Source organism: Xiphophorus maculatus, chromosome 20 (genome assembly GCF_002775205.1).
Source record: "Xiphophorus maculatus strain JP 163 A chromosome 20, X_maculatus-5.0-male, whole genome shotgun sequence".
NCBI classification, from domain to species: domain Eukaryota; kingdom Metazoa; phylum Chordata; class Actinopteri; order Cyprinodontiformes; family Poeciliidae; genus Xiphophorus; species Xiphophorus maculatus.
Window position 1 is genome coordinate 20863585 of NC_036462.1, and position 19673 is coordinate 20883257.

General features: G+C 38.2%; 1 protein-coding gene across 2 annotated transcripts in view; it reads right to left on the reverse strand.

Moving 5' to 3' along the window:
• Nucleotides 1–9524: 9524 nt before the first annotated feature.
• The window catches only part of LOC102229904 (electroneutral sodium bicarbonate exchanger 1-like), a 34371-nt gene continuing 24222 nt past the window's right edge, over nucleotides 9525–19673 (reverse strand). Inside the window, exons 7-25 of one of the 2 annotated variants that reach the window (XM_023325182.1) lie at nucleotides 19426–19514; nucleotides 19046–19203; nucleotides 18866–18953; nucleotides 18325–18471; nucleotides 18111–18211; nucleotides 17217–17391; nucleotides 16980–17113; nucleotides 16647–16892; nucleotides 16375–16480; nucleotides 15259–15420; nucleotides 14405–14518; nucleotides 13988–14149; nucleotides 13653–13904; nucleotides 13358–13426; nucleotides 11482–11655; nucleotides 11265–11396; nucleotides 11063–11160; nucleotides 10747–10852; nucleotides 9525–10576 (exon numbers count right to left, since the gene is read on the reverse strand). In XM_023325182.1, coding sequence (XP_023180950.1) covers nucleotides 10571–10576; nucleotides 10747–10852; nucleotides 11063–11160; nucleotides 11265–11396; nucleotides 11482–11655; nucleotides 13358–13426; nucleotides 13653–13904; nucleotides 13988–14149; nucleotides 14405–14518; nucleotides 15259–15420; nucleotides 16375–16480; nucleotides 16647–16892; nucleotides 16980–17113; nucleotides 17217–17391; nucleotides 18111–18211; nucleotides 18325–18471; nucleotides 18866–18953; nucleotides 19046–19203; nucleotides 19426–19514 — 2519 coding nt within the window. In that variant the 3' untranslated portion in view covers nucleotides 9525–10570. The remainder of the gene's footprint in view (nucleotides 10577–10746; nucleotides 10853–11062; nucleotides 11161–11264; nucleotides 11397–11481; nucleotides 11656–13357; nucleotides 13427–13652; nucleotides 13905–13987; nucleotides 14150–14404; nucleotides 14519–15258; nucleotides 15421–16374; nucleotides 16481–16646; nucleotides 16893–16979; nucleotides 17114–17216; nucleotides 17392–18110; nucleotides 18212–18324; nucleotides 18472–18865; nucleotides 18954–19045; nucleotides 19204–19425; nucleotides 19515–19673) is intronic. The other variant, XM_023325184.1, reaches the window with a different exon arrangement.

The following is a 19673-nucleotide window of genomic DNA, read 5'->3' on the forward strand; positions in this document are numbered from 1 at the left end:
CCCGACGACATTTGCCGCATGTCTTCCCCCCTCTCCTTCCCTGTTTCCTGTCAGCCTACTGTCATATAAGGGACACTAGAGCCCACAAAAGACCCCCTGGAGGGGTAAAAAAAGTATAAAATCTTATCAAGTATTTTTGGTGTAGTTTCTTGTGCAAATATCTCTGTACACTTGAAATAATGAAAAACTTACAAATAACTTTTCAACAAGAAATAGGAACTTGTTTTAAGTCAGTCATTTCTGATAAAAAGTGCTAGCTCCAATGGCAGATTATTTTTCATATAACATGGGAAAAATGCCTCGTGAAAATAATCTGCCAATGGAACTGCTTCTTTTTTAAAATCAATATTAAGGAATTATTTACTTAATACAAGATCACATTTCTTGCTGAAAAGTTACTTGTAAGTTGGTGTTGTCTTATTACAAAGGGAAAAAAATAAATGGAAAGAATAAAAAAAACAACAAAAAAAAACATAATTTCCATTGAAAAGAAAACAATTGATGAATTTAAAAGATACAATTTCTCAGCTAATAAGTGCATAGGTTTAGCTAACATCATTACTTGAGCCTGTTAGATTTTATACTGCATGCATGGTCTTTCTTAATCAAATTCTTCCCTTTTATTCTTGCCTGGCATCATTTCACATCCTGATGTTCTGCATCTGAGTACCTCATTGTCCTCTGGCACTGAGGAAACAATATCCAACCCTGGTAATAGAGGTTAGATTAATTGCTGACAAATCTGTATTCAGCACTTCCCTTTCTCTTGGCTGGATAGATTTATGACACAGATTGATGGGGAGGAGGGATGAATTCAGAGCCACCTCTGTTCTGCTTGAAAAAAAAAGAAAAGCAGTTCAGTGTGGCAAAGGAAAATAAAGGGAGTACTGGGAAGGTTGATTTAACAATCTCCCATGGAAGGTCATGGAAATGCATATATATATATATATATGCTTTATAGAAAGATACATATTTATTTTGATTGTCTGAAGTTAAATTAGACCAAGTTTCTTTTGTTTTGCCTTAGATAGAATTACCAAAATGATCTCTATTTGCTAAATGCCAGAAAATGTGGCTCAAACATTTTTTTAGAATATTTTTTTGTAACTTTCCTCATGTTGAAAAGTTTGTTAAATTTTTTCAGTATCTGGGATAATTAACCTGACAGTCATGTTTTTGGACTGTGGGAGGAAGCCGGAGTACCTGGAGAACATGCAAACTCCATGCAGAAAGACCCCGGGCTGGGAATCAAACCCAGGACATTCTTGCTGCAAGGCAACAGTCCTACCTACTGCACCACTGTGCAGCCCTTCCACAAACATATTTGAGTTAATTGGAGTCACAAGAAAGAAACCAAGATATCAGGAGGAGAACTGTGCAGCTGAACATGTCTTGTTCCTTCTTTATTTACAGATGCTTTAAGGTGCAATGTTCGTCTGTTCAAACAATTTTATGCAAGTATAGACATGATGGGAATGTCCAGCCACCATACTGCTCAATAAGGAGACCAATTCTGTGTCCCAGAGATGAATGTCTTTTGGTCCAAAATATAGACAAAACAAAATTAGATACTCACTGAAACTTGGGCTGGAAGGCCACGCAGTGAGGAAGAAGTCTTTACTTCAAAGGAAACAAAGAAAGCCAGATTGCAGTTTGCAAATGCACACATGGACAAAGACCTTCATTTTTGGAGACATCCATTGTGGTCTGAGGAAGCTGAAGTGGTGTGGTGAGGAGGTGAGGCAGATGCTGAGACCCAGGTTGACGTGCAAATGATGGATTTAATGATAATCAATCCGGAAAATAAACAGTCCAAATAACACCAGACAGCACTGATGAGCGGAAGCCAGGGCTCAACTCAGGTAGCAACTGGAACGACGGACTGGAGCACATATAGACAGACGCCACAATGAGACGAAGACCCGACAAAGACACAGACACACAGGTGACACTAAATACACAGGAGGTAATTAGGGAAACGAGAAACACCTGGGAGTAATCGAGGGGAGAACAGGACAACACGGAGACACAGAAAACTCGAAATAAATACACAGAAAAACACAGATCATGACATGAAGTGGAACTGTTGGCTATAATGACCATTGTTACATTTGGAGGAAGAACATGGATGCTTTCCCCATTTTGTGAAATATGGGGTGGCAGTATCATGTTGTAGGGCTGTTTTGCCGTAGAAGAAATTGGCACACTTCAATAAAATAGATGCCATTACGAGGAAAGAACAATATGTTGAAATACTGAAGCAACATCTAAAGGCATCAGCCAGGAAGTATTAGGTTTGGCACATATTGGTCTTCCAAATTGAGTATTACCCGGATCTTACAGCCAAAGTATACAGTGACTTCACGACAAAGAAGTTAGTGTTTTGGTTTGGCCATCACAAAGTCCTGACCTCAGTCCTATGGAGAATAGGACTGAGGTCCTGTGAGAATATTCCTCTGACACCTTTACAGAAACATCTGTAAAGGTGTATGCAGTAAAGCCGCCTATTAAATGGACTCAGTTCCACCAGTGCTGTCAGGAGGAATTGGCAAGAACTCCAGCAAACTATTGTGAGAAGCTTGTGGAAGGAAATCTAAAAGGTTTGAGTCATATAGTTTAAAAAACAATTATCTCTAATTCTGTACGCTTTTGTAAACCTTTTAATTCGAGGAAAGTTACAAAAAAATCTCTATAAAAATGTAAATAAAGGCTATTATAATTTTCTTTTCAATAAAGAAAGTTGTTTTGCACAACCAGGTGAGAGTAACATCAGTGAATGTTTTCTAAAATGTTGTCTACTGATTTGGCTTCATCTATTCAAAGCTTAAAAAAGCCTTAGTATGCTTTGCCTTTCCCTTCTTTGACTTTATGTTACAAAATAAATAAAATGTTTCATTAAGTGAGAGCATTATGACTGTGTGTAATCTGGCATTTGGATCGCATGACTCCTTGAAGCATATACATGTCACAGCTCCATGCATTAGGGCAGAGTAACTTTGACCTCAAACCTCTACCTACAGGCTATTCTTTGGCCATTGCCTCCAGATGTTCAGATTGTTTTCTAACCTCTGGAGAAAAAACTGAGTGAAGTAGTTCAACACAAGCAGATCAGGACAATCTGATGGCCATGAAGACTGGAGTAAGGTAAGGAAAATACTGCACCAACAGGTGAGGATGGTCTGATGAGTATTTTATTTCAGTATGAGGAGCTTGACTGAATAAATGGGGAAAATGTTTAATTAAAAGAAAACCATGGCACTGCTGCCACCTAGTGGAGAAGCTCTTTTATTACATTAACACACCGCAGAGCCAAACAACATTTTATCGTGCGGAACCTCTCCATGGCATACATTTTAAAATCATTTATATTTGATTATATATTTAAAATTCAATTTACGATTAGACAACAACCATCAATAGAAGACCAAAACTGCCAGTACTAACTATACATACAGAAATTAATAAATGGCTTAGTGAACAAAAAATAAATATGTCTAAACAAACTAATAAATTCACCAAACAAATGGAAATAAAAAAAGGAACTTCATTAGTTAGTCATTATAAAACACAATGCAGTATAAATAAAACAGTTGCATTTTATTTTAACTGTACTTACTTTTTTCTTGCGTTATTTAACTTGATTTGCTTTTAACTAATTAATTTCTGTTCTGCAATTTTTTTAGAATTAAATAACTGCATTTTAGCTAACCCCTTTTGTTTTTATATGTCTTTGTGTATATTTTATTTTTTCTTCTTCTTTGTAGTGTTCATAAACTTGTTTTCTTCCAGTTTCCCATTCGTCCCATGGATTGTGGTGGGATGAAGTGGAAATAATAATGACAGTCATTTATTACTGTAACACCACAAATACTCATACTCAGATATTCATATTGCAGTTTTGGTTTATTTTCCATTTTGCTGTAATTAAAAATTAAATTACAGATACATAGAAAAACATTATTATTCCAACAGAAGACATCACACTCATTGTGGCTCAAACCAGAGTACACACAAGGTTACTGCATAACAGGTGCTTCTCTTTCACTGCATCTTCTCACTTCTCATTGCTCTGTTGCCACCTTGTCCTCCTACTGACCTCATCTGTTCTCCAGAAGATCATAGCCCTACATTGTGCAGGGATTCTTTTTCTTCTGCTCAAAAACTATAGTGGCTACAGGATTGTGAATGAAGGTTTGATTACAATAATCCGAAATGTGACTAAGCAGAAATGTTTTCTGAAAGCAGGTACTTCATTACTGACTGAAGGTGTGCTTTTGCTTGGATGTAAACACAACAGAGAACATCCATTACAGGCACAGATGTACTCAAAATAGATTTAAACTCACATCTATCTAAATGCGTTATCTCCCTTGGTCACATGTCCTGTGCAGTCATGGTGAGTAGAAAGTAAACCGCCTTTAAATGGTTTAATGTGTTTTTAGATCCAGCTAAAAATAATGAAGTCTTACAAAGTATTTTATATGGGGGGCTCACCTTCCACAGCGGTTTTGTTGGGAACTGGGGTTTTGGTCTTTGTGGGTTTTTTCTCTGTTCACTTGCTGTTTCATCCTTCATCCATCAGATGGTGGTAGAGGCTGCACTCCTGGAGGGGCGTGCAGCTGACTGCCAGCACACCTGTGACTCATCACCCAATCATCCTGGCGCTTAAGAGGAGCAGACTGCCAGCACCTCATCGCCTGAGTGTTTGCCAGTAATGGTACTCTGAGCCTCCCTGAGTTGGCGCTCTGTGTTTTCCCGAGAAGTTACTCTTAGTAATCAACTCTTGTTGCCTCTCTCTCTCAGGTGTTTCCTCGTGACGCCGTGGAATATTCCCTGTGAAGCCCTAGTTCTGGCTTTCTGGATTTTCTCCTTCCTGACGCCGTGGATCGTTACCCACTGGTTGCCCGAGTCTCATCTTCGCCTCTTTAGATTGACCATAAACCGTTCCTGGATTTCCCAGCTGGCAGTCAGACCGTTCCTCTGTTTTCCTCCACGCCTGAGCTTACCTGTCCGCCCTCCGCCACAGCCTCCACATCATCACCCGGAACAAACTAGCCGAGCTCACTCTCTGGAACCTGGATCACCTCAAAGACGCCCACAAAGGAACCACGAACCCGCAGTTTCCCCTCTTCTTGGTGGAAGTAATCGTCAAGTAAGATCAGTCTAATAACTCTCGAGGTATCCATTTCTGAAAACCACAAACCCACCATCTCCCTTTGCTGTTCTTTAGTGTGTACTCCGTGAACCTGCCCCAAGGAACAGATCCACTCTACCAACCTTTTCATTGTGTTTAAATAAACTTGATCTGATTCCTGTTCTGTATGTGGGTTAAGAAGCTGGAACCCAACATGACGGGTTCCACAGTTGTGGCCAAATTTGATCGAAAACAGCCATCGCTTCCTTATTTAACAAATCAGCGTTTCCATGACAACTAGGTGCAACAAGGGCCAAGAACAACTGATTGTGTTGAGGTTATGCTGCTGGCTCTAAAAGCAAGTCTGCCCAACCACTATACTCAAAACAGAGTGAGATAATTTTATTGTTAATAGTTGCAGGACAAAAGGGTGAGAAATCAACACCTGTCTTTGTGTAAAGATTATGGTGTGATATTGTTTGAACTCAAAACAAAATGTTTTCTAAGTTTGCCCAATCAGTTGTAGCTCTTCTATGATTTTGCACTTGGCTTGGTTTTCAAATTTTTTTTCAGTAAAGACTGAATCAGTTTTATTTAGTTTTATGAAAGCTCAACGATCATGAATATCTTTAATACTGGTTATTTAAAAATATGTGTGTCAATTTTATCTTGATACAGCATGATTAAAAGTTATTCAGATGTAGAGCATTTCAAATAAATTGATAAACAGTCATTTCCTTTTTTTCCTTTTCGTTGAACTTAAATTTGCCATATTCAACCACCATTACAATGTGTGGTATGTATACCACTAATGCCTGATGATGCACATTTAGCACATAACAAGCAACATATTTAGTCATGCATCATGCTGCCATCTAGTGTGCAAAGTTATCTGTAGTTATGTTAAATACATGTATAGGGTATTTCTTCATGACCAATCTCTCAAAAACATAAATGTTTATTTTTTTAATAACTGTAAATAAATTCAGGCAATAAGAATAAAATGCTTACCCCAGTCAGAGACAATCCCCCAAAAACATTAAATTAGTTTTTAATTATGACTTGGTAGCATAGCTTTCTAGCTGTGAACATTTTTGTTATCATAGCTAACAAGAATGTTAGCTATGATATGTTGAATAATTGGTTATTATTAACCAATTATCATGTAAATTTTATTTCTCCAACTTAAGCAGAGGTCAATTTTGCTTGGCTCAGGATCTCTCAGGGTTTTTAAGACTTACTTCAGTTCTCACAGTTTTTTCCATTTCTGTGTTGCCTTTGTCTAATGAAGAGTGATGTGGAGGAATCTTTATGGTGTGTTTTAGGAAACTTGCATTTGGATTCAAAGAACTATACAACCCGTTAAAGGCCAGCTCATTTACACCCGAAAGCCCTAGAACTGACAGAGGGTGTACTTTCTTTCTACCATGACTGCATATATAGTTAACCAATAATATTCTATAGGCAGTTTACTGTTTATTCACCTTACAACCACATAATAATGAAATAGGAGTCAAGTTTAAGACACATTGAAATTGCATTTTTCCTCATAATTCTACTATTGAAGCACATTTACATCCTTTAAACTCAAAATGTTTAACTGCGATTTCACACTATTGCACATCTCATGGTTTTAGCTTGGGTAACAACTCTATGGTTTTGTACATATATTTACACTTTGTTTCATTCATGCTTTTGATTAAGTTAGTTTTGGGTCATTGCTTGATAACCTTTCACATTCAGAAGTCTGACAGACTCAAAGCAGAGTTGCATGAAAGCGCTGTACAAAATTTTATTTGTTAGTGCCTTTTTTGGAAGAGGTATTTTAATTAATTACTTGTGCACTTTGCTTTAAAGAAAAAGGAAGAATCCAAGGCATGGCTGCAAAATAATACACGGGATAATATTAATTCAATTATATTTTGCACATTGTCAGCAGACATACATTGTATTTTAGAGATTTTATGGAATAGTTTTAATATTAATACAGCAGTTCTTTGATAATGTACCCTTTAATCTTTATATTCTCCATTTTAATTTATTCTTAAGTGCAAACCTTGTGTTTTTTGTCTAGGTAATATGGATTGCTTTAAGTCTCTCTACATTGCCTTGCAAAAGTATTCATAGCCTCACATTTTATCACTCAACAGTCAGAAATTGCAGTGTATTTTATTGGACCTGTATGTGATATACCAACATAAATGATACACGGCTTTCAACATGTTTACAACTAAAAATCTGGGAAATGTTATATGAAAATGTGTTCATATAACACAAATTTGTGTTCATATTTGTTCTACAAAGAGTCAGTCTTTCCATCTTTCCATCTACTCTGACCAGTTTCCTGGCATCTGGTCAAGAAAAACACCCCCCACATTATGATGCTGCCACTACCATTGACTACACAGGGAGTGGTGTTTTCAAGGTGATGTGAAGTTTTAGTTAACCACCATAAACATAGTTTTGCATAAAGTCCCAAAAAGATTCGTTTAGGTCTCATCTGAGACAAACACATTATTCCACATATTTACTGTGTTCTCTATTATGTTGGGAGAAACACCAAACAGCATCCTTATCTAAGATCCCCGATGGTCTAGTGGTCAGGATTCGGCGCTCTCACCGCCGCGGCCTGGGTTTGATTTCCAGTCAGGAAAAGTCCCTTTTCTTTTCACCTCCCATATTGTTTCGTGACAGACTGGTGACCTGTCCAGGATTTCGCCCGAAATGTTCGCTGCAGATGGGCACCAGCACCCCTCCCGATCCCACTAGGGACAAGGGTGTTAGAAAATGGGTGGATGGATGGATGGCATCCTTATCTATGGCATTTAGTTAGTTGACTCCTAAAGGCAATTACACACTGATTTTTTCAGAGGTAGTTCGTAAAAAGGGCTGGATACAGTCACAAGTCCCACTTCTCAGCCGTGAAATTGTAAAAGAAAACATTGCAACAATTTGTCTCTTTGTTCCACTATATAATTATGCATTACTTTGTGTTGCTGTGTCACCTAAGATGTAAGTTTGTGTTTTGCAAGGCACTGTAGAGAAAAGTAAAGCTTCCATTTTTCTCAGCTGTTATTTTTGATCTCCATTAGACAGATACGCGCTTTCCTCAGCCTCTCTCTCCTCTTTCTTGTTACAGAATATACATAAAATATAAAGAATAACATATCATTTCACATCTAAAAATAAAGAGCTGTATTTTTTGTAAAATAATCTGCTCAGAATATCATAAGAGAATAAATATATCGTCTATCTACAGAAAGTGCACATAAATAAGTATTACTGTAGATTATTGTTTCCACCAATAATCTATCTGCGTCTCTTAAGGTGCCAGTAATATAGGCTAAATTGGGGGAACATAGCTTAAATAAAGTTAATTAATAAATTTCGAATATAAATGTACTAATAATAAAAAAACAGACATTTAGGTCAAATTGTATTATCTAAGTTTTAAATGTTTCAGGACATCCTGAAACAAATGCAACAGAAGCAGAAAGGCCTCTTATCTCTGTGCAGCTGGTGTTTTATCCTCTTTCAACTAAAAAACGTTGGGTTTTTTTTTGTATCTAACTTCTTACAGGAAAAAAGATGAGAACACCAAAAATGGGAAAACCAAGACAGCACTCATAAAATAAATCAAAAACTGAGTTTTGGCCAATTGAGGTCAAAACTAAGACTAAATTATTGCTCAAAATATCCTGAAGCGCATTAAAAAAAATAAAAAATCACACACCTTTAAAAACAACAGGGGACCTGACTCCATCTAAAGTCCCTTTTTGATGCATTCATAATCTTGTCTGAGTTCAAATGAAAATAAAATAAAATACATGACAAGACATTGTGCAGAACATCCTCCAACCTACATAGTCACTATTAAAAAGGCAATAAAAGGGAAAAGATGAGAATTAAAAAATAAGTTGAATTGGTAGCACTGAGGTGGCTTTTTACCTTTGGCACCTTTCAGTTTCAACATTTAAAAACATTTTAAAATCTACCAATTAAATGACAACAATAAAGAAGAAAAGGACAGTGATCATAGCAGATTGAATGATCTGGCTTTGAATTGTTTTGACTGAAAACAAAGAGCAAAGTTTGTTTTAGTTGCGTATTTCTACAAACGGAAGTTGGATTGAGTTATTATTGTGATTTGTTGAATGAGTTCCCAAATTTGGGAAGAATGTTTCCAGTGTGGTCACATAGTGAATGAAAGCCGTGTACACTTTGAGCAGATCAATTTCAAGGTCAACCAGAGGTCATCCAGTTATTTTTCTAGGGCTTAAATATGTTTCTGGCTAAGTTGTGTTTATGTAGGAGATTACCAAAATTTCTTTTCAGTCATATCTGATATACATCATTTTTATAGCAACTGAAATTATCATAGATACTTGATTTTCTGTAAAATGTGCCTGGAAAATACATGGCACTGCCCCTTTAAAAGCTGTACTGAAAGTTTCCCTTTTTAAAACGTTGATAATATGGGGATAATTTAGGTAATACTGAAGTGTATCTCTTCACGCTCCTACCTATCTTTGTTGTCTCTTAAAGCTTCAAACCAGAAAAATTGATTGATCAATCACTCAGTCAATCAATCTCTAGATATAATTTCTTAACTAATAATGTTTTATGGTCAGTTTTTTGGGGATTTTTGGCTCTTGTGTTGTAGGTTCTGGTGACATCACAAAAGGCACAAGGCAACTAACCCCAGTCTGTTTGTATTTTCCTAATTTTTTCTATTTTACTGAACGTTTCCCACCAAAATGATAGCTCATTTGGCCCTTCTGCCAGTCTTGTACCTCTTGTGATGTCATCAACCCAAGGCAAAATTATCACTTTATTTCCAAAGGGTGCTTCATAAAACATTGCATTTTGTAAAATGCAATGTTTTATGAAGTCTAAAATTTGCAGTGGAAATCTATAATTCAGCACTTTTTGCGTTTTTTATTGTCGATTTACATTTGTTGGTGAAAATAATACACTACTGTGTAGTGCCTTTAACTGTATGTATCATTCTGTCATTGCCTTGGATATCTTTTCTTTCCTGGCCTTGTCTTTTTATGTTTGTCTCACCATCATCCTCTCAGATGTATCAGGAAAATTACATTATTGGGCTGTAATGTGCTGGACGGATACAGTAATAGAATATTATGTTTTGCTACGAGTTTAAGTGTGAAAATATCAGCTTTGTGATTCTTTGTGTATATCAGTTAAATTTAGAGTATGGGGAAAAGGCTTGAATCTCTATTATATCTACAAACCTCAAACAGACACAAGTACACGTGTGTACAGCTCAGTTGACTTTCTCTGTATGTTTGTGGCTGATGCAGTTGTTTTCTGAAGAAGCTGTTTTGGTTTGGTCAACCTGTGGCCTCCGGTGGTCCAGAACTACAGCAAGGTGACTCAGCTGAATGTCTTCACTCATCAATGAACGTGATCCCTTCAATCCTGCAGGATGAAGCACACAAACACAGAGTCAAAGCAGCACACCGGACAAGCAAGCTGACTACAATGAAACAGATCAAACAGCAAATCATCAAAAAAGCAGAAGATGACAGCGTGCAGCAAGATTATTTCCTCCAGGTAGGGATGAGGGATGAAGGAGGGCATGGTCTTGCCTTTTTAGCAGCCAAAGGACGAATGTCCTTTTGATTGGAGTTGAGGGATTTCCACACAGTGGTTTTAGACATTTCATCAGATATGTTAATATCAGAGGGATCACACCTGAGGAGCAGGAGGAGGAAAAAGGGTCAAATTGAGGAGAGGAATTAGAGGAATATACAGGATTCACCGGGGGAACATGAAGACAGAGCCCCACACACCAGATAATAAAAAACACAGGCATGCAAGAAGACGGATGGGAAAGTGACAAATCTCTAATAATCCTATTAATCAAGTCCATATTCATCGTGTGTGTGCGTGTGTGTGTCTCACTTGGGATCATGTGCTTTTTGAACAATTCTGCTTCCCTCCATAGTAATCTGAACAGTAGCTGATTCATCTCTTTTCAAGCTCAGCATTTCTTGCGATTCCTGCATGATACAAAGACAGGTGCGGCCATGCATAAGAAGAATTAACTTTAAATGGTTTAAGGTGAACAAGACCCTTGAAGATTTTTTTTCCCCACTTAGATTACCTCTTCCAATTTTTTGGAAGCGTCATCCAGGTTTTTCTTCTTCCACTCAGGCATTAAGTCATCGAGGTAGCTCAGCTCTCGTTTCGAGAAGCACAAGTCCAGCAGCTTCCGGATAAAAACCAGAGCCAGGACCTGCAGGAACAGGAGTAAAACAGATCCTGACTAGAGAGAAAGTGGAAGAACAAATTAAGTGTTTTTGTTCAGTGAAGATAATTACCATCATGGGGAAGATGATCGCAGCAGGGGAGGTCTTAATGACCCAGAGTAGAACCAGACAGGTGAGCTGAGTCACAGTGAACAGATGCACCTTTCTCAAAGGGACGTGTCTCAGGTAGATGAAATCTGGCTGGTGCTTTGCTGGCATACCAAAAAGTTGTAGGCGGTCAAAGAACTGAGACGAAAACAGTCAAAACACAGGTGGAGAAGGTTAAAAGTAAAAATAATCAGCAAGTGCAGGGGAAGAACACTACAGAACGATTAACAATGGTGAAATGCAGACTATATGAGAGATGTGAATCCCAACATCTGCAAGATTACACGCTGGTAATTTCCTTTTTAAAACAACTAAAACACACAAATCCTAAATTGAAAATTCAGTCACAAAAGACCCATGACATACAAAAACTGCCAAACGCCATGTATACGCAGTGCCATTCACACATCTTATTTTGTTTTATTATCACAAAAAACTTAAATCTTTTTTAAATTTAATGTGACAGACCAAGACAAAGTAGCACATAATTATGAAGCGCCAGGAAAATTATACAAGGTTTTCTACATTTTTGTGAAACGGGAGAGGCAGCATTATGCTATGGGTTGATTTTCTTCAACAGAGACCGGGAAGTTGTCAGAGTTTATGAGAAGATGGATGGAGCTAAAGATGGGATAATCTTAAGCTTGGAAGACCTGAGACTTGTTTTCAAGGTTTATCTTCCAGAAAAATAAGGACCCTAAGCACACAACCAGAGCTACAATGCGATGGTTAAAAAAGAAACTTTTAATGAGCTAGAATAATCCAATTAAAGTCTAGACGTCGGTACAGTTGACAGTCTTTGTGAATACAGTGAAACTGAGATGACAAAATAAGAAAGAGCTAATGTGGAATGAAAAATTTAGCAAACAATCCAGAAAGCTTTGGTTTTGGAATAATGGGATGTTTCTAACCATGGAAAATACACGACCAAAGAAAGACTGGCAGAGGAACATTTACAGGACTAATCAAGACAAACAGAGCCAGCCTCCTAAAATCCCAATGCAAGCAGTGTGCTACTTGCATAAATTTAAAAGAAATTCACAAGTGCCTCAGGCTTGGCATGAGGTTTATCAGTGGGAATCACAGTGTCTGTGACACCTCAAAGTGAGAAACAGACTGCATAATGTCAGTGGATGATGTCCAAGGGAAGAAAAACCTTCCTCAATCTGAAAATAATCATCTGACATTAAGAGATGAAACAGAGACATGTTTAAGCACAGACCACAGATATTCATAATGAAAACATTAATGTTATGCAAAAACAGTTTGGATGTGTTTATTGTATTATTATTGGAATATTTGCAAGTCTGTTTGTACCCAAATATTATTAATCTAACCCAGATTTTATTCTTTAAGTGCCTTTGAATCAAATGTTGAAGAGAACTCCCAACCTACATTTTACTGAAAATGTGCAAACTGTGCTAAAAACTGAAACCAAACCCATTCAACCTTTAATAAAAACTATTGTAATGCATCATTAAAAGCCCTTAGCTGAAATGCAGATAATGATTGTGCATAAACATTTCACTTGCTGTTGTTCTTGAGAAAGCAGCAAAATAATCTGGAGTGATTGTCTTTTTAATGAATTTTCACAGCCTCCCTGACTTAAATGGCAAAACATATTAATGTGATGGCAGGGCGCAGTAGAAAAGTCAAATTAGTTGAACTGGGCAGAAAAACAGCTGAACACACTTTTAGGTATGACATTTTTATAGGAAAATTGAGATGGAAATCTTCGAGTTACTTTTTGTAAGTAAGTATCATTAAACAAACTTTACTACTCTGAAGAGCAAAAAAAAGCTCTCATAGATGTGATACTCATAAAGAAATATAGTTTTACCTGAATGCCTTTTAAGGAAGATGCTCCCATGTAAAGAAAAACTCCGTACAATACAGGCATAGGAATAAACTGAAACAGGAAAAACGTTAGAGTTACACTTTATTAGACCTGTGACTTTATTAGCGCAGCAAGAAATGCCATTAAATATTTTCAGAACATAAATTGTTGATATAATAAATAACTTTGGCACATAACAGGCAAGTTTTCTAGTCAATCACAGTCAAGTCAAGTGTAGCCGCTTTTCCATCCTTCCATTTCAATCACACTTCAAACCTGAAGTGTGATTGTGACCCACCTGCAGGGCTCCAGTCATGAACACGGAGCATCCCATGAGCAGGAAGATCATCAGGCCTGTGAGCCGCTGCTCTCTGATGCCCAGGAAGCGTGGCTGCTCTCCTGGAGCTGCGCTCTCCGACTCCAGTTTCAGGCTGTTGACATGAGAGATGGACAGCACAGTGGCTGCCACGAACCAAGGCAATCCCATGATGGAGCACACAGCCAGCATCACCCCCACCATCAGCAGGTCTAAATGGTACCCACAGCCTTTCTGCAAAACAAAAAGCAGGTCAGATATGGGTTGAGAATCCAAGCCTGAAGCAGTATTTTTATTTTCTTCAATTTTCCTCTTGCCAGTAGTTTGTGCTCCTTGCGGTTGATGATGACAGCAGTTATCTGTTGGTCCATGAAGATGAGGATGGTGCAGAGAAGAGCGGGAATAGATGCGACCAGGGCTGTCCACCAGGGGTTGCGCCCGATTGGATTGATCAACCAACCTCGATCATCTCTGGTAGGCTGCAGAAAAAGAGCAGAGGTGCGCACGTTGATATTTGTATTGCTATTTCCCTGCAACAAGTTGTCCTTATTTAGCTCACAAATATGCGTTGAAAACTGGGAACAATGTTGGAGGTAAGGTGAATTTTGCTTACTTCCAACTTTTCTTTACTTTAACAACTTTTCATCTGCACTTACATATTGTTTAGATGAAAAGCAAAGTTTGCCTTTTGCAAATATAAAACATGCATTTCTTGTGTATTTCTCTGGAATTACCTGGAATTTGCTTGGCACCTTCAGCTTTTGGGATGGCACTCCAATGGCAAAGTCGAGCAGGACCATGACAACAATCGTAAGAAACACTGCAAAGTCACTGATCATAGACCGCACCTAGGAGCGACAGATTGATGCACTTAGACTTCTGTTACTATGAACTCAATTAAGGTTGAACGTAAACAATCTCAAACTATTTTGCCGTCCTAAAGTATTCATATCCCTTCAATCACTACACATTTCGTCGACCACAAAATGTTTTTCAGAATTTCATGTGACTGACAACATGGAGTAAAATGAAAAGAAAATATGAAAAGAAAGCACAACTATTCATGATTTTCCACATTTTGTACAAATACAAATTGCAAAAACATTACATGTGTTTGTGTTTGGCCCTCTTTTCTCTAATACTCCAAAATAAAATTCAATACAACCAACTGCTTGATTTTCTACTCCGGTGTTGATTTGGTACAATTACACCTATGAATCTGTTGAGGTACACCTCTGTCAGATTCAAACATCTAGAGAACAATATTTCCATTCTACTTTGAAAAATGGCAATAAATAGTAATTTTCCAAGTTTGGGACTTGGTCTAGACTTTGACTAGGTCATTCTAACTCAGGAGTATGCTTTGATCACAACGCTTTCATTGCATCTCTGGCTGTATGTTTAGGGTCGTTCGCCTGCTGGAAGTTAAACCTCCAGCCTAATCTCAGATATTTCTTCCGTTTATTTACTCTATTTGCTTCCATTCATCTTCCTATCAACTTTGACGGGTCCCTGCTAAGAATAAAAAAAAAACATTCTCACACCATGATCCTGCCAACCATCATACATCAACAAGTTGGTGGGGTACCTTGGTGGGGAAATAACGACTTGTCTTAAATTGCTTGAGGAAGGCCGACATGAAGAATGTTGAAAAAAACAAGATGATGGACCAGAAGAGAACATCTGGGGTGAAGGGACCGTGGTGTCCACATGCTGTCCCAACAAAGTGTCCTTGCAGGCTCATACACTCCTGTGGGGACACAGACAGATTTCAGCCCAGACTCAAGTAAAAATCAACACGGAGAACCCTTTATCTGAGCTGATTGGGTAAAAGAATATAAAAACAAAGTAATTAAATGTTGCTGAAAATAACAAACACCTTTGTGTTGTCAAGAAATGCTAGAAATGTCAGCCTTACAGATGTCCTTCAGAGAGATTAACTACTAAAGTGAAGGTGAGGCTTTGTTGAAAAAAACCAAACAAAACAAAACAAAACATTCTGAAGCAAAGAAATATAAACAACAAAAGGTTTTGCCTCAGGCTCTGAACAGTGAAATCCTGGAAGGAAAGGTCTTTAAGGAAAAAACCCAGGTACCTTGTAGGCGAGCTACATATTGACTGAAAAGTTAATGACATGCCTTGGTGACAACGTGACTGTATCTTTTTCTAGGTATTTTTTAGAGGACGCACTAAGTTACTTATCTTCCCTCATTTTCTCGTCTTTGGTCACAGATTGCTGTTGGTCATCAAAGCTAATATTTATAATTCTTTTTTGTTATTCAAAACCCAAAGCACTGGACGGAGCTCAATAGTATTGAACTAGAGTTCAACAGGACAAAGCGTAGCTTATTTCTCTCTTTAAAACGCCAAACAAAATAAAGTTAGAATGTTATTTGGTCATTTCTTAGCAAACAGCATATAGCTTCAAATGATAATGAACAAAAACAAATAGGTTTTCCTCTCAATGATGCTCAATGAATGCAAAAATGATTTGAAGGTAAAGTTAAGTATCTGATAAAAGACTTTGAGACTGTAAACTTGTAAAACTAACATACTTTCCTCTTTAAATGTGAATTGTTTATTAAAAACACAAACAAATAAAATAGTGGCAGGATTATATGTGTTTTTTGCTTCATTTTGGACAATCAAAATCACAGCATGCAGGGATGAATGAATGGAAAGTATATAGATGTAATGAAATAACCTTGACAGTCAGGTTTTCCCAGGGTACAACCGAGACTGTGACGTTTCTCTCGCTCCACAGCTCCAAGGTTTTATTACTGGGATTATCAGGCTGTGAACACCTGCAGCTACACAGAGATGGACACAAAACAGGGAAATTAACATTTGCTGGCTGACTAAACAAATATGTTTGGGTTCCATTTAGTTTTCTTTTTGTTCCTACAAGGGTTTAGAAAAAAGATGCAAATAAGTTACAAATACACAGAGGGAAAAAATAAGAAGCCGTTTACTCACTATGCTAGTGTGAGTTTGTCCAGCTCACTCTTTGCATTGAAGGGGTACAGTTCCCCCAAGTGGAACAGTTTCTCCAAGGCCTCATAGATGAAGATGAGGCAGATGAGGGCAGCGAATGCCTCCTCAGTGAACCGAGTGATGTAGCAAACCAGGGAGCTAGCATCTGTGGCCACTAACATAAAACACAGCAGTGCTGTCCACAGGCCAATGCAAGCCCGGAGAGACAAATATGACAGGTTGTAGTCCCTGAGAAGGAAAAGAGAGACAGGGGTCAGAGGAGGATGAGGAAGGCCCGATTAGTCAGCAAAGGAGTTGTTTAATTTCTGAACATACTTGCAGAATTTGAAGAGTATCTTCTCAAAAACCAGTACAGGACCTGTGCTGCCCAGAATGGTGAGAGGCTGCCCAGCGAACAGAGAGTAGGCTACTCCAGTCATCGATGCACCAAATAACGACTCTATGGCGCTCTGAAACAGGTGGTGGTATTGCATTGTGTTTGATTCGTCTTCACTCACACATAATAAGAACAAACGGCACTGTATAGTGATGTAAATATGGTTTTACTCTTACAATACGTCCTTCAGTCGCTTCCCCCAGCAGTCCTCCAAAAGTGATGACAGGAGACATGCAGGCGCAGTAGAGGAAGAGGAAGGAGGCCACACACTGGAGGCTTATGCCGTCCTTGAAGTCACTCACATAGAAAGGAGCTTTCCTCTTAATGTCCAGTATGAGGCCGCCGAACAACCTGATGACAGGTTGTTCATTTAGAGAGAAAACAAGTATGTATGAGGATGGGAAATGTATTGCCACTTTTTAAAAACAAACCAAAGAAAGCAAGGTAAATAATCACCAGTCTTTTTAAAAAAGTACAGAATAGGGCACCATATGGCTCAGTGGTTGAGCAGATGCTGCATATTTATAGGTTGTAGGTTATAGGCTGTGGTCCTTGACACAGCTGCTCTGGGTTCATTTCCTGACCCCCGGTCATTTACTGCATGTCTCTGCCCTTCTCCATGTCAAACTACTGATGAATAAAGGTCACTAGTGCCACAAAATCTTTAAGAAACATTTTTTGAGGAGCTAATAGGTGACATACACGGCCCTGCGAATGTTTTACAGATTGTGGCCACACACTTCAATGTATTTCATTGGGTTTCTGTGTGATTGATCTATATGAAGTGGTGCATAATTATCAAGCAGAAGGAAAATACAAAACCTTTTAAAAAGTATCTGAAAAGTGCTTTAATCCTCTTTATGCCCTCAATATTGTCCCATCTCATTTCCTCAGAAATTTTGTTTTTGCCCATAGCAGCAACTTAAAACAAGAAGCAAAATGCTAAAAAAAACAAAACAACAAGCATTCTGTATAAAAGGTTTACACATTCAGTCAGAATCATCCAAATTAATCATAATTTGAAAAGAGCAACAAGTCTCTGTAACAAACCTGACTGGTCAGCTGCTTACCTTCCTGTCCTCTGCAGCTCTGGCCCGTGGTGTTCAGCATGTTGTGGTTCTTCTTCTTGCAAGGCTGTGCCGTTGGGGACTCCGGGCATTTTCCGCTTCTCCTGCAGGTCAAAAGCAAGCAAAAAACAAGTTGCACACATTACATAAATAACTTTAAGTGAATCTGATGTGGTTAAAATCCAGGGCTGAAAAGTAAGATGAGTAACTGGATTACCTGAGAGGGGACGTTCTTTGGGGGCTCTATTCGGATGGAAGGGTCCCACTCTCCTGGTGGCAGGACAGTCACCTGGTCTAGAAACTCATCTATCCCTGCTAGCAAGTCGCTTCTGTCCTTTGCCTTGTACGCTACGTTGTGGAAGATCTGAACCAATGAGAAATTAAATAATTAAAGAAAAACGTTGCAGGAAAGATGCTCAGTTTTTCTATCATTGCTGGTTCAGAAGCTGCAAGGTTTTTCACACCTCTAACTTTTTCATTTTCCTTTGTAATGTACCAACACAAAGTAGTGCATTACAGTGATGATGAAGGGAAAATAATAATAATAAAAAAAAAACTGGTGAAAATAATAGTAATAAAAAAAACTGGCATGCATTTATATTTACTCAGTTTTGCTATGATACTCAAAAATATAATCTGGTGCAAAACATTCCCCTAAAAAACAAAAAGAAAAGAGAACACAAATTGTGATTACATTGCAAAAACTGCTAAAAAGTTCAATAGAGTGAATAGTTCTTTAGATCTGAAAGGTCTCTTACCTCATCCGTCATAATGGTCGCCATCGAACGTCCAATTTCGTGGTACTGCTGAGCTTTTCCATCAGGGCCCAGAAGGATAAAGAGGAATCTGATTTGGACCAGCAGATAAACCATACTTCATAAACTCTCCCTTGAAAGCTGAATTAACATAAATTTCCAGCAGGGCCTGTGGCTGTCTACCTGGTGGGGATGGGAACCTCAGTGAGTCCAGTGAGAAGAACAGCGGGGGAAAGGCGTACAAACGCAACAATGGGCCTCTCCAGGAAGTCCAGAACACCAACCAGCACATTTGAGGCCTCGGCGCCCTCTGGAATCTTCTTCATAAAGTGCAGGTCAACCTGTAGGAGGAAAAAGAGAAAACTACCAAAATGAAGCATAGATTTAAAATATCCACCTTCATGACTAGAGGTAAAAGGTGCAAACATATTTTGCAGCTAATCGCGATACTGTAATCTGTATGGAGATGAACATGTGAATATTTTTTAATAACAAATCATATATTTTCCATTACTCATCCATATTAATGAAGTGAATGAGAAATCCTCAGCCGGTCTGTTTACCTTACTGAGGTCCACTTGACTGCTGTCCTGTCCAGCACCGTTCTTGGCTGGTTCCATCGGCAGAGGAGGCTGGGGAGACGTGGCGGACCCTAATGGATGGTAAGGTGTGGGTGTGCATGTATATGATTCACAGAAAACACAGCTGAATCAGAGAAAATATCATTCCAAGAACAAAATGTGAAAAAAATCTCTAAAAGTTAGATTTCTCTGATGACAGAATGTTGCCAATTTCTTCAATCTTGGAAGCA